At 38.6% G+C, this 21981-nt stretch overlaps 1 protein-coding gene across 1 annotated transcript in view; it reads left to right on the top strand.

The window, feature by feature from the left end:
- Positions 1 to 268: 268 nt before the first annotated feature.
- The window catches only part of cast.L (calpastatin L homeolog), a gene marked incomplete at its 5' end in the record, with an annotated part of 167356 nt that continues 145643 nt past the window's right edge, over positions 269 to 21981 (top strand). Inside the window, 15 exon segments of the mRNA NM_001088445.1 lie at positions 269 to 322; positions 1331 to 1426; positions 1880 to 1965; position 1967; positions 3117 to 3215; positions 4600 to 4680; positions 4766 to 4813; positions 5153 to 5248; positions 5354 to 5434; positions 5682 to 5780; positions 7501 to 7587; positions 8894 to 8941; positions 11169 to 11258; positions 14281 to 14364; positions 15389 to 15490. Coding sequence (NP_001081914.1) covers positions 1334 to 1426; positions 1880 to 1965; position 1967; positions 3117 to 3215; positions 4600 to 4680; positions 4766 to 4813; positions 5153 to 5248; positions 5354 to 5434; positions 5682 to 5780; positions 7501 to 7587; positions 8894 to 8941; positions 11169 to 11258; positions 14281 to 14364; positions 15389 to 15490 — 1095 coding nt within the window.

Raw genomic sequence — 21981 nt, 5'->3', positions numbered from 1 at the left:
ATACCCCCCCCCAGGCTAACTAAACCCCCCCCCGGGAAATACTCCATACTTACCCCTCGGTTCTTCCAGTGGAGTTCCACGCATCCATCTTCAGTGTCCTCGGGAAGAACAAAACTGATCATCTTTTGAGAAGATGAAGCCACACAAGGCCCTATCCCCCAACCCTACAGCATTAAAACTCTGCTTTTATTTCATTCTTGAGACAGGCCTGTTCTAGCCGGTAATGTGTAAAAGCAATTGATAATAGTAATCATAAGCAATCTTTCAGGGAAAGGATCATGAGAAAGCTGTACAGCCTTCAGCACCGGCTGAATCAGAACTGGTAGGTGAAGATCATACTTACGTTTTATTAATGTCTGAACTTTCTCTCTTTGCTTCAGTACAGTATATTTGAGGTGCATTTTTTTTATATTCTTTGGTTTGTCACGGACATGATTTATAAAGTATGTATATCCACAATCGTGAGCCAACGTTTACACTTACTCCATATGCTCTTAGTCCTCTCCTTACACTTCAGTGTTTAAAGGAGAAGTAAAGCTTAACTAAAGAAAGTATATAGAAACTTTATACATTATATTTTCGGCCTCTGTACCAGCCCAGGGCAACCACAGTCCTTTAGCAGTAAAGATCTGTGTCTCCAAAGATGCCCCAGTAGCTCCCCATCTTCTTTTCTGCAGATTCACTGCACATGCTCTGTGCTGCTCTCACTTACAGAGCTTAGGGACTCACTCACAATATACAGTACACATAGAATAGAAATGTCACCATATTATGCTAATTAGTAATTATTACAGATAATTGCTACATGGCAGCACAGAAACCAGTGCAACTAGCATCAGAATTGAATACATCAACCCTATAGCATTGGCTTATATTACAGGCCAACCTCATTTTCTGCTTGATAATTTGTGACGACCCCTAAGCTTAGCTTCTCAATAGCTGCTCAGAGCCCAATGAGCATGTGAGTGTTGCAGACACTTTCCAAGATAGTGACCCCCTGTGACAAGTTTGAAGTCCTGGATCATTGCTGCTATTGACAAGCTGAAACTTTAGGCTGGTACAATGAGTGCAGTATATTAAATGTGGCATTTTTAGCCATGTTCGTTTTTAGGGTTTAGTTTTCTTTTAAATGGGTGCAATATATTTTGCAATGGGGCAACATAACTGGCTGCAGTGTAATATAACTTGTCACCGAACAATGTGCTATAGGAGCTTGGAGTTGTGAATTGGGGGCAAAATGCTATTAGAACATTCAATTATGTGTCAGCTTCATTCTCCCCTCACAAGACAGTTGACATGAACGTATGTGTGTGATGTATTCTTCTTACAGACCATGACCGACGCAGACCTTGTAGACGAGTTTTCCAGAGACTTTGAGCTTTCGTGTTCACCTCCTATTCAGACCATGCCGACTGTCAAACCCAAAGTACGTCCATACCGCGTTTCCAGTTTCGCATTTTCAAGCAGTAATAGCCTAACAAGTGCCACTGCTTGCCCTTTATCATAGAGGCTTGTGCAGGGCCACGTATTTAGATGAGTAAATATGTGGAACACTGCAGATCTCCATGCGTGCTATTGCTCATAAAGCCAGTGAACCAACTGTCATCATCTGCAAGTCTCCATCAGAGCAGGTGCTGAGCGATTGGTAAATGCCCAAACTTCAGATACTTTTAAAAATAGGGGTTTGCTAGGAACAGTCATGTTTAAGGGCATTTTTATGAATATAGTCAATTTGGGGTTGTGTTTATATTTCATTTTAATTTTATTTTAAACCATTTTATAGTTTATGTAAATTCTTGTGTGTATGGAATTAAGCAAACCGAATCCATGTGAATGCACAGAAGACTAAAATGATTTTCCTTGTGTTGGAATTTCGAAGGAAACTCCTAAAGGTGACAAAGCAAAACCTGAAGTTGTGGTGGCGTCATCCGCATCTGCAGTGAAAGCAGCGGCAGCACCCTCCGTACGTATATAATGCGTCCTCTGATGTTTATACAGTATTAAACAATTCTAAAAGAAGGGCTAGATAACCTGAAAGGGAACTTCTAGTGTCGTTTGTAGGACTTGCCAACCGAGGCACACATTTTGCATGTTGTATTGTTTAATGCACAAAACTGGTGTCTCCTTTTGTCTCAAATACTGGCAGCCTTTGTCATATACCTACTTACTTTATACACAGCTTTTGAAATATAGGGAATATATACAATTCAACAATCAATTAAAGCCAATACTTGGGACTAAGCAACCTGATACGTGTGAAAAATACTGCCCTAGACCCTGAATAAATGATGTATTAATGCAGGTATGAGATCCATTATCCAGAAAGCTCCAAAATACAGAAAGGCCATCTCATTTAGACTCCCATTTTAATTTTTTTTTTTTTTTTTTTACATAATTTCTCTTTTCTCTGTGGTAATAAAAACAGTACCTTGTACTTCTTCCAGGCGTGGGACCTGTTATCCAGAATGCTTGGGACCTGGGAGTTTCTGGAAAAGGGGTATTTCTGTCATTTGGATCTATATACATTGTCTACTGAAAATAATTTAAACATTAAACACAATAGAATTGTTTTGCCTACAATAAATTATATCTTGGTTGGGATCAAGTACACAGTACCTGTACTCTCATCTTACTACAGGGAAAAAGGAAATCATTTTTTAAAATGTGAATAATTTGACTAAAATGCAGTCTATGGGAGATGGTCTTCCTGTAAATTGAAGTTTTCTGGATAATGGGTTTCTGGATAACAGATCCCATATCTATACCGTGAATCCTTAGATGAGGCAAAACAGTCCTATTGGGTTTATTTAATATTTGATTGATTTTTTAGTAGACTTAAATGTTGTTCACCTTCCAAACACCTTTTTTTCAGTCCGTTATTTTCAGATTGGTGACCAGAAATTAATACTTCTTTTCAATTGCTGTTTCAAATTTAATTGCGTTATTGCAGTTATTTGCCCCAGTGTATGCTAAATATGTTGTTTTAGACACGGTATTTTTTTGTTGATGTTATATTGTCAAGCCAACAGTTGGCTGTTCCATGCAAGACAAAAAGCTGTCTTTTTTTCAGTCGGATAGTTTATTTCTCCTGGCTTAGTTCTTTCTGTTTGATGTAGGCTGGTATGGACAGTGCATTAGATGAATTATTGGGAACGCTGGAAGGTCCTGATGTAACAGTCCCAGAATCTCCTGTTTACACTGGACCAGAAGTGATGGTAAGAGTCTTCTTTCTTTGTAATGGGTCAGTTATTGGCCCTTAGGGTAGGACTACATGGACGATTTTGGAGCGATCAGACGCGCTGCGCAAAAATGCAGGCGTCAAATCGGATGCAACTGAAATAAGTTAAGTGAATGCATTGTCGGATGAAGTTCAACAATGCATTCACTTACCTTATTTCCAAAATCGTCCATGTAATCATAATCTTATGAGTAGAATAGGTGTGATTTACTAAAGCTGCCCAGTTGTTTTCTTTTGATTTATAGTTTAATTTTACAAAAGAATCCAAAGTGGCCCGTACTGTTATCTTGTTCTTTGTGTAAAAGTCCACCATTTGTATCTGTTTTTTGTTCAGGTAGGATTATTGAAGTAAAACCACAGTACATCACCGAAATCCACTTGGGGTGTTCACTTGAAACTATAATGTATTACAGAATATAACTTGTTGGTATGATGCATTTTTAGCACCACTCTTAAGCCAAGACTATCCGCCTTTTCAAAATCGCTTTCTATTGCTTGCTAGTATCTGACATGGCATTAAGTCAACTCTCAAATGTTGGGAGAGGGACACATTGATTGTTCCTCTCCTGCAAGGTTTGGTTTATCCCCATGAGGCATAGCTAATGGTCCAAAGTAAGGTTTTTTTTTCTATAGACTTCATTTAAATGGGGTCCTAATTGTGTGTGACCAGTATTGATGTGATTTAGCTCAGTGCCACAGGGAATGAAACAATATACCATGCCTCTTGGACAATGTAGACATATTGGTGAAATGGTTCATTTTGTGCAGCCTTGCATGGGTCTGATATGCACCATGAGCCACATATATTTACAGAAGCCACTGCCTGTAGTGCAACTATACCATGACCTTGGGGCCAATCATCTAGATTAGTCTCTGAAGGAACCATTTTTGAGCATTACATGTCTAGCCTTCTGTAAGTTAATGCATATAAACCAATGTGATGATGGAAAGAATAATCTTTGAGAGTAAAAAAGGGTAATGGAGGCAGGCTCCACACATCTTGGAGAGTTCTAACCCTACAGGAGCTCAAATAAGGGGGAGAAGTCTTGATACCAAAAGAGAATATTTTTCAATGACAGGGATGAAGGACTGCAAAGCCTATAAGTGATAGGTCTTAATGTAAGATCATTCATTACAAGTGAAATATATGTTGCTATGGAAAGATAAAGGTCCAGGAGGCAGAACGTAACATTTTACGTAATTTTACATACATTTTCAACAGTGTTCCAATAACATCTACCTGTGTAAGTAGATTTGTAAACTTACTAAATCAACTACATCATAAATATTATTTCTGTCAGATTAACTGTAAGCAGAATATTTGCATAATGCTTATACAGTACTTGTATTTCTGATCACAGGAAACCAGCACATCAGAATACCGAGAGGAACTTGGGAAAAGAGAGGGCAGCATCCCTCCAGCATACAGGCACTTACTAGATGTAAGTAGCAAAACACTTGGCACTTTCTGTGTGCTTTTTTTCCCCACCAAATCACTTTTTTATACATTTTTTTTTTTTTTTATAGGGCAAAGTAGATGGAAAAGTTGCACCCCCACCACCACCAGAGGAAGAGGTAAGATTTGCATATTTTGTTTAATAATACTTATTTCTATATAGGCATAAGGCTGCAATCAGGTGAGGCCTGAATATACCTGAGAACTAAACCCATTCTTATTGGCCTTCCAAAATCTAAGTCAGACAATATATGGAATCTTTCTATGCTGGCCAAGCATAACATCAGTATCTTAGGGCACTTGCTGTTCTTGTTGGCTTTCAGTCATTGTGGAAGAAAATACAGCTTTTTTTTTTAAATTCCTTACAATTTAAAGGTTATTTCTGATTCATTTTCTGTTTTAGAGTACAGATTTTCTGTTTTTACATAGTGTCTTTTTGACTATTTTCTCCATGTCAGCCTATGACTGATGATCAACTTATTGATGAGTTTTCTATGGACTTTTCCTGTTCTGAATCTTCTCCAAAAGAACAAGCTCCCGCTGTCGAACCTAAAGTACGTTGTAACATTTATTGTAACAAGTAATTGTATGATGTAATTCTGAAGAAGTAAAAGCCATTGCATTTGCATGAATAAGACTTGAAATGTTTTATTTAAAAGGTTTCCTCAAAAGACAAAAAGGCAGAAGCTGAAGTTGTAGCTGCCTCTTCTGCTGCTGTTAAAGCTGCCCCCACTCCCTCTGTAAGTGAAACTGACTGTCATGCCGTTCATTGATTGTTACCCATTATCCACTCCATCAGTTGTATTTTTTGTGCTTCCATGTGCGTGTTCTTATCTCGGGTGGAGCTTGAGATGTCATGGTGGCATATTACTGGAAATGTGTTCAAAACTGCCCCACTTTATAATAGCAGACTTTAGCAAATGTTTGTGAGGAGTATTATGAGTAAAACTGTGTACAATTCTAAAAGTGTTTTATACAATGTTTTAGAAAGCACCTTCAGCTGATCCACTTGATGCCTTGGCTGGTACCTTAGGTGTTCGAAAGGAAGACCCGAGTGACAAGAAGCCTACAGTGGATAAAGTTAAGGTAACAAAATCTCCATCCATTAGAAGCCTTCAGCTTGGTTGTGTTTATATCTGCTCTTCTGATGTGCAGTATGTATCTCTGCTTTTGAATGCTTACCTTGAAATTCTGAATTTCACATCTTGTTGGATGGCATATTTTCTTTTGGCCTCTCCCAAATAAATATAAATTATGAAATAGAAAGCCAGTATTGGTGGTGTCCTGTCATCCATGCTCCTTCTGCAACATCCGACTTGGGTTGTAGGGGGAGCTGCTTGTTAAAGAACATGACACACTGGCTCTCACTAGCTCTTCTGCAAGTCTGAAAGATCTCCAGATAAGAAAGATGAATGAGAACTGTAGGAAGCAGCACATTTGCCAAATAGTTAATATTGTGGCAACTTCTTTGCTAGCCACCTCTCCTAAATTTATTTTTTTGAAAGATTCTTCTATGAACGCAGGTGGCTTAATGTGTAAGAGAGCAGCTGACACTTGGTAGTACTTTGCAATTCCAAATGTTTCATTGGCTGTTAAATAATAGACAATTGTGTTTGTAATTAGTTTGTGTTTGAGTATCCAGTTTGTTGGAGTTTACAAAGAATGGGCATTATATGTTAGTTCATGATTAATTAAAGCTTCTTTATCCTGTGAGTTTATTTTACAAAGCCTCTATTGTTGTATAATTCATGCATTATTCGTTGCATTGTATTGTACACTTCATTGTGTGTGTGTATATTTATATATGTATGCTTTATCTAGGTTGCAGGCTCTGTGGAGGTCTCTCTCCAGCTTTTGTGTCAGTCTGTATTTCAATGTATTTCCAAATGTCAAAAATGTGACAATATGTTGAAGCTTAATACTAGAAATAATACATACACATTCACTTGTCTAGGATTGTGGGGCAAAAAATATTTTATAGGACAGTCTGGCATTTTCATACACCCAACAGAAATCCGCTTTATCTCTATGGGTTAATGTAATATAATGCCTATTAGTCTATACGTTTCTTGTACTGAGGGTAGGGCAGTATATGTGCTTCATTCGGTGTACAACGTGCCCTTCCTGGAGCCATTCATATATTGCTGGTGGTACAAAGTTATTAAACACGTGTTTTGGGGAAAACCTAATATTAGCCTTACTTTTAGTAATCTTGGTGCATTTATTTCTTTAAATTAGGTATAGTGATTGTTCCATGAATTCTACTTTATAGACAGTTAGCTCGAGTGAAGGAATAGAAGAAAAAAAACTTCAAATTTCGAATGGTTTTTTTGGCTACTTCGACCATCGAATTGGCTATTTCGACCTTCGAACGATTCGAACTAAAAATCGTTCGACTATCCGACCATTCGATAGTCGAAGTACTGTCTCTTTAAAAAAAACTTCGACCCCCTACTTAGCCAACTAAAACCTACCGCGGTACAATGTTAGCCTATGGGGAAGGTCCCCATAGGCTTTCTAGCAATTTTCTGATCGAAGGAATTCCGTTCGATCGAAGGATTTAATCGTTCGATCGAACGTTTTTTCCTTCGATCAATCGAAGTATTTGCGGTAAATCCTTCGACTCCGATATTCGAAGTCGAAGGATTTTACTTTGACGGTCGAATATCGAGGGTTAATTAACCCTCGTTATTCGACCATTAGTAAATGTGCCCCATAATGTATCATCACTCAGGTTAGTTCTTGCCAAAGTCCACCTTACAGTCTTAAGTTCCCAGTGAAACTTCACCATTGCTGCTTCTTGCAGGAGGGAACGCCAGGCAAGGAGAAAAAGGAAAAGCTTGGAGAAGATGAGAGAACAATACATCCTGACCGCCGGCTAAAGGAAGTGAAGGTAACGATATTGACTCCATTAAATTCATATAGAAACCTAATATTACCAATTTCCCTTGCTTCGTCACATGGGTACTCACCAGATTCTTGTGCGTGGGCCATTATCATGACTTTAAATGATAACTCTGATTATGTCTAACCAACAAGAATTTGTCCACACTCATTTTGAAACTACACTAAGAAAAACACATGAAAAAGCATTTTTGGCTTTTTGGGTGGTGTCAATTTTGTTTTATCTCTTATGGAATAACATCCTTGTGTTTTAGGCATAAGCCTTTAAATCCTATAAATGCATAAGAAGAAGCGATGCTGTGGAAGAACCGGATATAAGGACATTAGTTCAGTAAGAGCACTTCAGACAAAGTTGTGGGATCTATTACACATAATACTTGGAACCTGAGGTTTTAAAGTTAGGGGATCCTTCCATAGTTTGGGAACATGCCTATACAGATTAAAACATTAAAATAGAATTGTTTTAGTATCAACATAGATCTGTAACGACTATACAGGTATAGGATCCCTTATCTGGGAACCCGATATCCAGAAAGCTCCGAATTACGGAGTCTCCCATAGACTCCATTTTATCCAAATAATACAAATTTTTAAAAACTATTTCCTTTTTCTCTGTAATAATAAAACGGTACCTTGTACTTGATCCCAACTAAGATATAATTAATCCTTATTGGAAGCAAAACCAGCCTATTGGGTTTATTTAATGTTTAATTTCTAGTAGACTTAAGGCATGGAAAGATCCGTTATCCAGAAAACCCCAGGTCCCGAGCATTCTGGATAACAGGTCCCATACCTGTAGTTCAATGATAAAGCTTTGTCGAATTACAGAGGAACAGCAAACCCAACTATGAAAATATAAGATAATGTATATTAAATAATGCTGCATTGCCTGTTTTCTGAACATTCTAGAAAAGGGGTTTCTGTAGAATAAGCTTCATACCTGTACTATGAATATGACCTATGATGGAAAATGTGCTTCTTGAATTATTTAGTATTTAGGAGCTTTGGGGAAATGAATATGGCGGAACCCTAGCTGTTATCTGGCTTGTGGACTAATATAACAACCCGAGGCTGGTTCTACATCGCACCTGACACAGTGTGTCGCTTGTTCCCCTACACAAGGGCTTCCTTTACAAAGTGGGGGTGCAATGACAGTCATAGTTATATAGTGATGAGAAAGACATATACAGTGTTTACTTTCTTGCAAATACATGCAATGGCATCACATGATGTTTGCTAGATGTACTATTGTGGTTATTGCTGCCTTTCTAAGGTCATTGCTTTTATCATTGCAGGATAAAGACGGAAAGCCCTTGCTGCCAAAACCAGAAGAAAGCCCTAAGGTGGGCATCAATGTTTTTTGATCTTCTACACCATAAATGTCTCGGTTATGAATCCCCAGTAGTACATTTTCCTCATATTATTCCTGGACGGCCTGGACTTTAGCGATTTGGGTACACAGTGCAAATCTGCCATGTCAGACAAGGGGTAACGAGGTTCTGTGAAATTAATTGATCTAAGCTAACAGGCATGAGATACAGGTGATGTGCAAATGACCATTGGGAAAAGCATTGCTGTTTCCAGATATTGTACAAGGCCAACAGAAAGCTTGGATGCATGCTTGGAAGATGCTCGTAAAATAGGCAAACCAGCATTCGAATTTAAGAGCACTTTACTCAAAAGTATTATATTACTGACTTTAAATATTAATGCATTATTGTAGCGGCCTTGAGTATACTGGGTGTTTAAAAATAAGCCACAGACAAGGCTATTCAGTAGTATATTCATCTCTTAACTTAATCAGCTTATCCAGGGGCACTTTAATGCCTAGAATGACATTTATTTTTGCCTTTTATGCACAAGTGACGTATGGATCAATGTGATGCAGCTCACATCTGACTCTCTTACATTCCTGCCATTATCTCACCGACAGGCTTCATTTGCATTGTTCTGTATATGACATAGTTATAGGATGAGAAAAAACTCTTATTTCATTGTTTATCACGACAAAATTCTATTTAAAAATCTGGAATTAGGAGATACAGTTTCCTCATCTAAATGTATCTAGCCCTTTGTGCCTGTTTGTGCCAGTTTGCATGAATGGGTTAGGTCTATTTTCACAGCAACATTTCACTTGTATTTATGCAAATGCAAAGCCTAATGGCGTGAAATATTTGTAATTATGCCAATGTATTTTTTTCATTCTATCGCACTTTGGAAAATACACTGGCGAATGAACCCCATAAAGCAATGACGTTGAATAGATAATGAGGTGCTAAAGTGCCTGCTGTATCTTTATAATTAATCTGGAAAAAGTATTATTAAAGGGGTGGTTCACCTTTAAGGTAACTTTTATTATGTTATAGAACAGCCAATCCTAAGCAACTTTTCAATTGGCTTTCATTATTTTTTATAGTTATTTGCCTTTTTCTTCTGACTCTTTGCAACTTTCAAATGGGCGTCGCTGACCCCTTCTAAAAAACAAATGCTCTGTAAGGCTACAAATGTATTGATACTTTTTATTACTCATCCTTCAATTCAGACACCCTCCTATTCATATTCCAGTCTCTTGTTCAAATGAATGCATGGTTGCTAGGGTTGCTTTGGTTAAGATGCAAATTGAAGCGCTGCTGAATAAAAAGCTAAATAACTCAAAAACCTTCAATAATGAAAAATGAAAACAAATTGCAAATTGTCTCAGAATATCACTCTCTACATCATCCATCACCTTTAAATTAATAAAAATATGCGTGATTCCAATGTTATAATAGGGAAGAATAATAAAAATATAGGAGGGATGGTATTTTTATTAGGGATGCACCAAATCCACTATTTTCGATTTGGCCGAATCCTTCGCGAAAGATTTGGCCAAATCCGAACCCTAATTTCCATATGCATATTGGGTGGGAAGGGGAAAACGTTCTTTACTTCCTTGTTTTGTTATGCGATTTCCCTTCCTGTCAGTAATTTGCATATGCAAATTAGGATTCCATTCGGCCAGGCAGAAGGATTCGGCCGGATCTGAATCCTGCTGAAAAAGGCCGAATCCCGAACCCAATCCTGGATTGGGTGCATCCCTAATTTTTATGCATAATAGGTGGCGACCCTGATTACCTGCCTCTGCAGTATACATAGAAGCCTCCTCCCAAAAGTATAAAAACATTACAGGTACAAAATCTAGCAGCACCCTATGAGAAACCCAATGTTTAATTTCCACCTCACTCTCATAACTGAAGCCCTCAGGCTTAATAACATATGTACACGTGTATATCTCGGATACTATATACTCAGTGTTTCAGTTCAGTTCTGTCCATTGAATGCACTTGTGTGAGTAGAAGGTTTATATATTCATGGGCACTAGGGAATCCCTTTGTTGTTATAGGACATTGCTAGGCAACACCCATTTGTTTCTCATGTTTCACACAGGATATTGTTTCATGTGGATTCTCTGGTGCAGTTTCTCATTTAAGCTGCCTGTACCTACCAGACTGTCACTCTGTGTGCTCATTGCTCATTATTTACCAATCTGCTATATTGTGTCTCATGTCCCTCTACTTCTCCACCATGCAGCCAATGAGTGAGGCCGACCTGCTCGATGCTTTGACCGAAGGCTTTGTCACTTCTCCTGCCACCCCTGCTGCACCATTGCAGTCCTCTCTGGTAAGTCCACTATACACTTACTTATTGTATTTGCCCAGGCCTTTCTTATACATAAGGTTCAGGACAGAAAAATACATTCTACGTTGCATGGGAGGTTGCCAAATCCTCCATTACTGAGCACCGGACTACACTACTTGAGGGTTGTTGTGGGAGTGCGTCCGCTCCCACTTGCTTTCCTGGACCATTGGATTTGATGCCAGCAACCGACCGCTTTTTGTTTGTCTTTCTATTTTAAAGGGAAACTATTGTGAAAAATGTAATATAAGTTTCAGCATACTGAAATAAGTTTTCTAAATATTATATTATTGTTAAATATTAACAATTAAAAAAATCTCATTTCTGAAATAATCAAGTTCATCTTCAGTATCCCTCTCTCATCATATGTTTCTCTTCATTCTCTCTTCATGCAGCAGTTGGGTGTCAGATATTCATTGACAGTTAGATCCAATATATCTTATAGGGGGGCTCCATTTGCCTAGAAGATGTATTAGAGCTCACTCTATTAAAATCACCAGACGACATGTCTCTCTACATGCAGGAGTTGTGCAAAAGGCAGTTATTTAGTGGAATCCGTTATTTAAGGGGGCTCTAAGTAATCTGCTAGGAAAGGAGCCCCCCCCCATAAAATATATTGGATCTAACTGTCAATTAATATCTGACACCCAACTGCTGCATGAAGACAGAATGAAGAGAAACAGATGCTGAGAGAGGGATAGTGAATATAAACTTGATTATTCAGAATCCATTCAGAATATCGATTTGATTGTATTTAGAAAGATTCTAATTTCAGTATGATGAAGCTTGTATTAAATTGTCATTTTTCGCGATAGTTCCCCTTTAACTTACAATATCCATGGTGCCACAGAAGACACTAAATGTGCTTGTTGGAAGTGAGCTGTAGTAGTAGTAGAAGAGATGCCACTGCCCTGAAAGGGATTTATGTGTAAGTTGGGTACAGTGCTACTTGTACTCCCCACACTGACCGTCCTATTTCAAAGGGGGTCTAAACTAGGGATGCACCAAATCCTTCTTTTTGGGATTTGGTGAATCCTATGTCTAATCCAAACCCTTTCATGGAGGCTGGAATTAAAACACACAAATGGATCGATACACACAAGTGGCAAATCTTTTGCTGATTGTAGAATTCCAATGCGCTTTACTAATCCAAATCCTGCTGAAAAAGGCTCCGATTCTGCTAAATCCTAAATCCTGAACCAAATTCTGGATTCTGTGCATCCCTAGTCTAAACCCAAAAAAATGAATTGTGGTAACCTTATTCAGGGTGGACTTCTGAGCACTAGCAATTTACATGAATTTCATGTTTTTAGTGGTTATTGAGAGAACTTTATTATTATTATTATTATTATTATTATTATTATTATTATTATTGTTGTTGTTGTTAGTGCAACTTTGGGCCATCCCTCCAGCGATTTAGATTCTAGCTGGCGGGGAGAAAGATCGGGGAGATTAGTTGCCTGAAGAAGAGGTGATTTTGTTGCCGGGCGACTAAATCTCCCCGAATTTTTTTGTCTGTTTCTGCCCTTAGAAGGGGCGCTCTTTTGTCTAATTGTTATGAACTATACAGGGCTGCTTACTAAGGCTGAAATGCTACTGCTGCTGGACACATTAATAAGGCTGGTAACACTGAGGCTTGTTATTCAATCCAGAAATAGATAGCAGTATTCTCTGTCTGAGCTAGAGGCAAGCCAAGAACTGGCATCTCAATGTTCCTACTCCTCAGTAACTGATACACTTGAGAGATCCTCAGCACCATACTGGATGCAGGGCTTAAGGTGTATCACCTTTCAGATAACTTTTAGTTTTTTATAAAATGGTTAATTCTAAGCAACTTATCAATTGGCTTTTTATAGTTTTTTAATTACCTGCCTTCTTCTGACACTTTCCAGCTTTCACATGGGGTCACTGACCCATCTAAAAAAAAGCTGTGTGTGTATATTTATTATAATATTATTAAAATGTTATTGTATATTATATATTCAATGTGTGTGCATATTTAGTATGGCTACTTTTTTCAGTATATTAATCAAATCAGTGCATGGTTGCTAGGGTAATTTAGATCCTAGCAACCAGATTGCTGAAACTGCCAACTGGAGAGCTACTGAATAAAAAGCTACATAACTCAAAAACCACAAATATCTGCCCCTGGATACTAATTCCTTATTCCGTTGCTATTGATATTGTGCTATACAGGTATGGGATCCGTTATCCAGAAACCTGTTATCTAGAAAGCTCCGAAATACTGAAGACCGTCTCCCATAGACTCCATTTTATTCAAATAATCCAAATGTTCAAAAATAATTTCCTTTTTCTCTGTAATAATAAAACAGTACCTTGTACTTGATCCAAACTAAGATATAATTAATCCTTATTGGAAGCAAAACCGGCGTAATGGGTTTATTTAATATTTACATGATTTTCTAGTAGACTTAAGGTCCGAATTACAGAATCAGGAAAACCCCAGGTCCCAAGCATTCTGGATAACAAGTCCCATACCTGTGCTGTAAAAAAACCCCCACAAATAAAAAATTAAAAGCAATTGCAAATTGACTCCAAATATCACTCTTGATTCAAAGGTAAACAACCCCTTTAATGTATGTGTGTGTATATAGATAGATAGATAGATAGATAGATAGATAGAGATCAGTCGGAATGCTGCATAAATAATGCCTAGTTTTAAAATTGCTCCCTGCATTAAAAAATGGAGAACACATTTTGTTTGGGACTTAATTATTTGACTATAAAAAATGTACCTTTCTCTGCTAAAAACTGCTTGGAGAAATGTAGAGTTTAGTTTTTAAGTACCAAATGGTTTATCCATATTTTGCAACAATTTATGGGACTACTTTTCTGCTTTAAAAGATAAAACGAGATACAAAACAGATTTCTGGGCACAAATTTTATCTCTCATCAAGTGAGCCGTACAGCAGGCGTTTAGTCTACCTACTTGAATGGTTTGTTCTTATTTTTTATTGTTTTTTTTTTTTTCAAATTGAATTTTCAGAAAAAGGGCCCTGGATCAGAAGATGTTGTATCTTGTTCTAAAGCTTCCGCCGTCAAGTCTGGAGCTCCACAGCCTGCTGCTTCAGTGAGTAGGGGGCACACTGCTTTCCTATGGAACTTTCTGTTTTTCTAATTGGCACAAATCTGTGCAGTGGGGAATTTTCCATTCATGTTTAATAACTATTCCCTTATCTGAAAGTCTTCCAGGTTACCCAGTTACATTGGCTGATCATGATTATCAAAGATATTTCCTGTGAAACTTTGAATGAATATTTATTGGCTGGTGTGAATAAAAAGGAAATCTAGATTCAAGACTTGTAGGCAGTGTCACTGGGGGAGTTTAAAGGGATTCTGTCATGATTTTTATGATGTAGTTTTTATTTCTAAATTACACTGTTTACACTGTAAATAATTCACTCCACTATATAAAATTTTATTCCTGAACCAGCAAGTGTAGTTTTATTTTAGTTGTAATATTGGTGTGTAGGCAGCCATCTCAGGTCATTTTGCCTGGACATGTGCTTTCAGAATGAGCCAGCACTTTAGGATGGGCTGGTGTTTCTCCTACTCAATGTAACTTAATGTGTTGCAGTGGGACCTGGATTTTACTATTGAGTGTTGTTCTTAGATCTACCAGGCAGCTGTTATCTTGTGTTAGGGAGCTGCTATCTGGTTACCTTCCCATTGTTCTGTTGGTAGGCTGCTGGGGGGGAAAGGGAGGGGGTGATATCACTCCAACTTAAGCTGGCCATAGATTTTTAAAAGATCAGATCCTCATCGTGAGACCACGATTTTCTCGGGAACGATCGTACGAATTGACCATCAACTAAAAAGACCAATTTGCCTGGAAAACAAAGGGGAGCTGCCTGCAGTACAGCAGTAAAGAGTGACTGAAGTTTATCAGCGCACAAGTCACATGACTGGGGGCAGCTGGAAAACAATATGTCTAGCCCCATGTCTGATTTCAAAATTAAATAGAAATAAAAATCTGTTTGCTGTTTTGAGAAATTTCAGTGCAGAATTCTGCTGGAGCAGCACTATTAACTGATTCATTTAAAAAAAAAATTCCCATGACAGTATCCCTTTAACTGTGTGCTTTCTGTTTACAGGACATAGAGATTCCCGAAGATGCACTAGATTTACTTGCTGGCTCCCTTGGACAGAGAGAGGTGGATCCAGATGAAAACAAACCCGTAGTGGATGTAGTTAAGGTGAGTAACTGGTTATTGGGTGCGGCTTATGACCTTTAACAATGTGTAGGTCACCGGAAGAAGAGAATAAACAATTCTAGTCCTTTGTGCTGAGTTGATGATAGGGCTATAAACTGTATTCTCTGGCACTGCTGTCTGGAGCATGAACCTTTGTTCTTTTCTCTTGTGGCCAGGCTTTTGTTCTCTTTATTCTTCACGCACCAAAAATAAATTGTGAGAGGTAAAAACTGTTGCCTCCTGGTAGTTGCTTAACTACAACTCTCTCCAACTTTAGACTTCTGTGGTATTCATAGGAATCTGGGAGTTATAGTTTAACAGCAGCTTTACGGGTATCTGGTTCAACATGTGAATACTGTTAATATAAATTATTTATATGTGTATGTATGTATGTATATATATATATATATATATATATATATATATATATATATAAAATATCCTCCAATGAAGAAGCCGCACACAGGTCCTATCCAAAAGTATAAATGATTTATTTAAGAAACTAACGTATCGGCTGCACCACGTTAGTTTCTTAAATAAATCATTTATACTTTTGGATAAGACCTGTCCTGTGAATGCGGCTTCTTCATAGGAGGATGAAGAATTATCGTATATTCATATATTCATTCCCCCAAAATCACAGCACTCACGATAATTCGGCTATCGTTGCCTGGGTGCATGCCACCAATAACACATACGATCCTCCAATGAAGAAGCCGCATTCATATATATGTTTAAAAAAAAAAAATATATATATATATATATATATATATATATATATATATATATATATATATATATATATATATATATATATATATATATATATATATATATATATATATATATATATATATATATATATATATATATATATAAATTATTTTTTTTTTTTTTACTAAGGACATACAATAAAGGGAAACCTCCCTGCCAGTGGTATCCATGACTGTGAGAATAAACCTGCCTATGTGATCCACATATTAATCTAACACCTTTTTTTCTGATTGATGCAGGAAAAAGCCAAAGCTGAGCATATAGACAGACTGGGGGACAGAGATGACACAATCCCACCGGAATACAGAAAGCTGCTGGATGGTAAAGATGATAAGGTAAGGCTGGTGTAACAAGATCTTATTCCCTGTGTAACAAGATCTCATTCCCTGCCACACAGCTGACACCATTAACTGTAGTCAATAAAATGCCTCCTGCTGCTGCTCCAGTTTCCCTTGGTTTGTGTATGTGCTCATGTATGTATGTATGTATGTATGTATGTATATTTTTATTTGTATAGTGCTCCTTGAAGGAAAAGCACTGTACAACAAAACAATAAAATTAGTAGTAACAAATAAGGGGTCATGAAATAAAAAGTAATGATAAGTGCATTACTAGAAATACTATTCACGTAAATATAAAATATAATTACAATACAGATGACGTGCTTAGTGTCAAAGAGACAAAAGGCTGGAGGACCCTACCCCGTAGGGCTTACAGTCTAAATGGGAGGGTAAAATACAGACACAATTCAGAGGGGTATTAAAGTGCTGTAGTTTACAGTTTTTTACACTGTCAAATAAGTGCCAGTTCCCAGTTCAGGTGTTATCCAGGTGCTCCCAGAGGTAGTCTTTGAGTTTCGTTTTAAAACCATTGAAAGAGGTTGGGCGGAGCTAACCGTGAGACAAGACGGAGGTGTTCTAAACTAGCTCCTCACAGCACTGGCAGATTTTCGGATTAAAATCTGCAATACCGGAACAAATTGCCATCCAAGTGCTCACACAAGGTGCTGAGGGCAAGAGGTGCCGAAAACTATGGCTCCTAAAGTGAAGAAATTGACAGCAAGCAACTTACGCCTCCTTTTCCAGCACTGTCAAAGATCAAGATGGCGCCCAGTCCGGGGAACAAACGGAAGGAGAGGAAACCGATGCTATTACAAAACAAGACTTGCAGCTTGTGTTCACATAGAAAAAATGGTAAAAGCAGAGCACACCAAAACTACAAAAGACTTGGTGGCTGAAATTGCCGCTCTCGGCTCACGTGTGGACGACTTGGAGCAACACGTGGACGGCATTACAGACTACATCCACCAATTTGACCGTGACATAACCGTCATTCATTCTCGGCTTGAGCACATCCAATATGGAGGATGGCGAAAACCGCTCCAGTAGAAATAACATTCGCATACGAGGAATTCCTGAAACGGTGACTGACCTCACTACTCTCCTTCTGACATGTTCCAAGAACTTTTGCCGGACACATCACCGGAGAGGCTGGAAATGAACAGAACTCATAGAGCGGCCCAAGCCAGGGCCTGAAGAGAAACCGAGAGATGTCATAGTCCGTATGCACTATAATAAAACTAAAATGGATATAATGACAGCAGTGAGACCATCGGGGGAACTGGAGGTGGAAGGGCCTGTTCCCAGACATGGCCCCTGCGACTCTAGCTAGATGCAGAGAATTTAAACCTCTCACAGAACTGCTCTGCCAGCACAAGATTGTGTATCGTTGGGGACATCCGTACTCGCTTCAGGTGCCTCACCAGGGACGCACTCCTATCATCAGAAGAAAAACTTCTACGAGCCCTACACCTTCCAAGCGACTTACCAACCCCTCCAAGACCTAACTGTCTGAAGCCTCCTAAACCACGGCAGAGAGCTGACTAAACCTCCCCTGCCCACTTGAGAATGAGGATGCTACACAAGAAGAATTGTGAGATAAGCTTTACTTAATGATACTCAGGGAAATCCACTATTTTTTTGGAATGACTTTTCCCACCATAAATGTTAAACTCACTTAGAATATGTACCTCAAGGTAATTTTCTAATGATGCCTTGCTTAATACAATATACTTTCGGTATCTAGATACTCTCCCCACGCTGGGAGCAAGTGGAATACCCTAGTCACTCGGGACAGACTCCGAGACACCATCTCCCCCCAATAAACATCTTTTGATGGATTTTTCAGGGGCACTAGCGTTTACTGACTCACCACTCAAAGAACTTTTTGGTCTGGGGAGTCACCAAGTTGGTCTTAAAAGTGTTTCTTAATTTGATTTGTACTTATTTACTTACCAGTATTGTTTTAATTTAAAGCTATATTTCGATTCTCTTAAACTTCACTTTTCATCTATAATTCTTGCCCTTTTTTTCTTTTCTTCTCCTTCCACACTGTCTCTGGACCCTAACTCTTCTTCTCACCCCTCTCCCACCCCAATAGGCCATTTGGAGGCGCCAGCCATAATACAAGCTTATCAGAACCTGACATCTACCACCGATATTCCGCACCCACATTACCGGACTTTAAAATAGCTACTCTAAATTGCAAAGGCTTAAACACGCCGGTCAAACAGCGAATGACATGCCGTAATTTATTAGTAACAGGGGCACAAATCTAATTCTCACAGAAACACACCTGGTTCGCAATAGGGAACCTAATTATTGGCACAGGAATATTGACATAAAATTGTATGTCTCTAGCTCTAGCTATATCCTTAACTAAACCCTCTCAGAAATTGTAGTAACTAAACTTCTGAAAGTAAAAATGTTAAAATACTTAGGGATGCTTTTAACTCCAAAATTAGCAGATCTATACCCACAGAATTACCTCCCGATGCGTAAACAACTCATCTCAACACTTTACTCCTGGCATAAAAAACCGATCTCATGGTTAGGAAGGTTACATTCTATAAAAATGGTAATATTACCCAGGATTCTGTACCTATTTCGCAAGCTCCCTATACCAATAAATACCGTAGTTATAGATAAGTTACAAAATTAAATGTTAAAATTTTTCTGGAATAACAAACATCCTAGGGTAGCCAAAAAGATGCTTATGCAATCTATTCCACAGGGGGGACTTAATTTTCCCAATCTCCATCATTACTGGAAAGTGGCCCAGCTGTCTCAAATGGTTAAGAGCCATTGCCCACCAGATACTGTTAGATGGGTTTCCTTAGAAGCCCAATTGTTAACACTATTATCTCCTAGAACTTTTTTATGGTCTGCACGAGAAGCTAGACCTTCCTCATCACTCTTGAATCCAATACCGAAACTGGCCATTAGTCTCTGGGATAAGATGAAACTCAAATATAAAGATGTAATCTGCTCAAATCCATCTCCATGTACCCCACTATTTCATAAACTAGCCTTTCCTCCAGGCCAAGATCTGAAGTCTTTCTGCTTGTGGCTAGACAATGACTTCTTTGACATAAATAGTTTGACAACACTTGGAAGCATACTTACAAGTTTGCCTGGCAACCAGATGCACTAGAGCACACAAATGGAAGGAAGGCATTCCTACAAAACTGGAGGTTAAAAGGAGGATATGGTGGGTGTCTTTGATGGAAAAACTTACTGCAATTATGCACCACAAAATGGACAACTATACCGCAATTTGGACCCCCTGGCTATCCTGGTGTGAGACCCAAATCCCTTCTAATTTTACAAGATCTGTAACCTGAAGTACATAATATATGGGACTACTTTCTGGCTATTATTCGAGAATGACAGTTAGGATAATTATCTATAAACGTTATACCTTGTGAGGAATGCCATTTCAGATTGGCGAGAGTCCTACCCTTCCCCCTCCCCCCTCTACTTTCCTCTTTTCTTTCTCTTTTATTCCATCTTATTTTATTTAATTTAACTTTATATATCACAGTCTGGAATAAAACAAGCTGTTACATTTTAGAAAACAAGAAGATTGTAACTTTGCAGCTTCAACACAAAATATGTAACATTTGACTGTCAAAAAGTTAAAAAAAAAAAAAGAGGAGGATTCTCTCCAGAGAGATTCAGGAATGGCATTCCAAATATAAGGAGTCGCAAGAGAGAAGGGTTTGATACGGGAAACAGCAGTAGTAGTGGGGGGTACAACCAAGCGGTTGCTCTGAGAGGAGCGGAGGTTTCGGGCAGGAACATATAGAGAAACAAGAGATGAGATGTAGTTAGGTGCAGAGGGATGAAGGGCTTTGAAGGTTATGAGGAGGAGTTTATAAGATATTCTTTGTTTTATAGGAAGCCATGATAAGGACTTCAGCAGCGGAGGGGCCTGTACCCTTTTGGATGAGAGGAGGATAATTCTGGCAGCAGTGTTTAATACAGACTGTAGAGGCGAGAGATGGGAGTTAGGGAGGCCAGTTAGTAGAAGGTTACAGTAATCTAGTCGGGATAGGATGAGAGCATGCATGAGCGTCTTGGATGTATCAGGTGAAAGAAAGGGATGGATTTTGACAATATTGTGTAAGAAAAAGTGACAGGTTTTGACAGTGGTGTTAATATGATCAGCTAATTGTTTCATATGCTGCTTCTCACAGGGTCAGGCTGCAAAACCACCAGTGAAAGAGGAGGAGAAACCCAAGGTAAACAATTATATATAGAACAATAAGTTGCATTTACTTGCATGTGTCCTGGTATGAGAGTTCAAGAAGAATGCTCAGGAGCTCAAACCCACACAATAGCTGCACAGTTATTGGCCAGATTTGGCTCATCTGCCCAATTTTTTTGGCCAGAACTGGTCAGCCCTCAGGCCAATGACTGGGTCACATAGGGGGTCATAGAGAGCCGCTGGCCACTAATTGCATAACCCCCTGCTTTTGACCAGCACAGTAGCAGCCTGCCCAGCTGATGACAATTCACTACTGAATCCAGTACTGTTATTAAAAGCGACATATTGTGTGGAAATCAAGAATGTGCCAGTGCATTATGGCATATAGAAGGAATGTGCTTAAAAAAGTAGTGTTTTAGGTTGATTTATTGATTTTTTTATAAAAACTCTACTAGTCCTGCCCATGTTCCACTTCATGCTGCCTCCTTTCCCACTGTGAAATAGGAACCAATCAGCAGCTAGGCTGATCTGATGGGGAACTGAATCCTGTCTTTGCTTGTTTGACTGCAGGGCAGTGATTGGCTACCACCCTCCTAATGAGCTTCTGCCACGGCCTGTTAGGACACACCCACCCCTCAACTAAACCATGGACAGGGACCATAGCAGAACTATAGGAGGCTCCAATAAAGAGGCCTTTACTGAAGATATTGACTTTTAGCCCTAAAGCGAAACCATCACCATATATTATTCAATATTGCCTACAATGCTAAATGTCTCCTCTACGGCATAATTCTGGTTTTATGCATTGGTCAATACTGCATTTCCTTGTTTAAAAGAACAGTAACGTAAAAAAATTAAAGTTTTAAAGTAATAAAAATATAATGCAGTGTTGCCCTGCACTGGTAAAACTGCTGTGTTTATATAAATACGCTGCTGTGTAGCAATGGGGGCAGCCATTCAAAGGAGAAAAGGCTCAGCAGATAAGCTCCGTAGAACATAATGGTGTTATCTGTTATCCACTATTTAACCTGTGCCATATAGACTTTATTTCAATTTCCACCATTGCTCCACAGTAGCTTGTTTATATGAACTATAGTAGTGTTTCTGAAGCAAACACACCAGTTATACCAGTGCAGGGCAAAACTACTTTACTGTGTTACTGTTCCTTCAAG

This window comes from Xenopus laevis, chromosome 1L, assembly GCF_017654675.1.
Source record: "Xenopus laevis strain J_2021 chromosome 1L, Xenopus_laevis_v10.1, whole genome shotgun sequence".
NCBI lineage: Eukaryota > Metazoa > Chordata > Amphibia > Anura > Pipidae > Xenopus > Xenopus laevis.
Note: the sequence above shows the minus strand (reverse complement) of the source record. Positions and strands in the feature narration are given on the sequence as shown.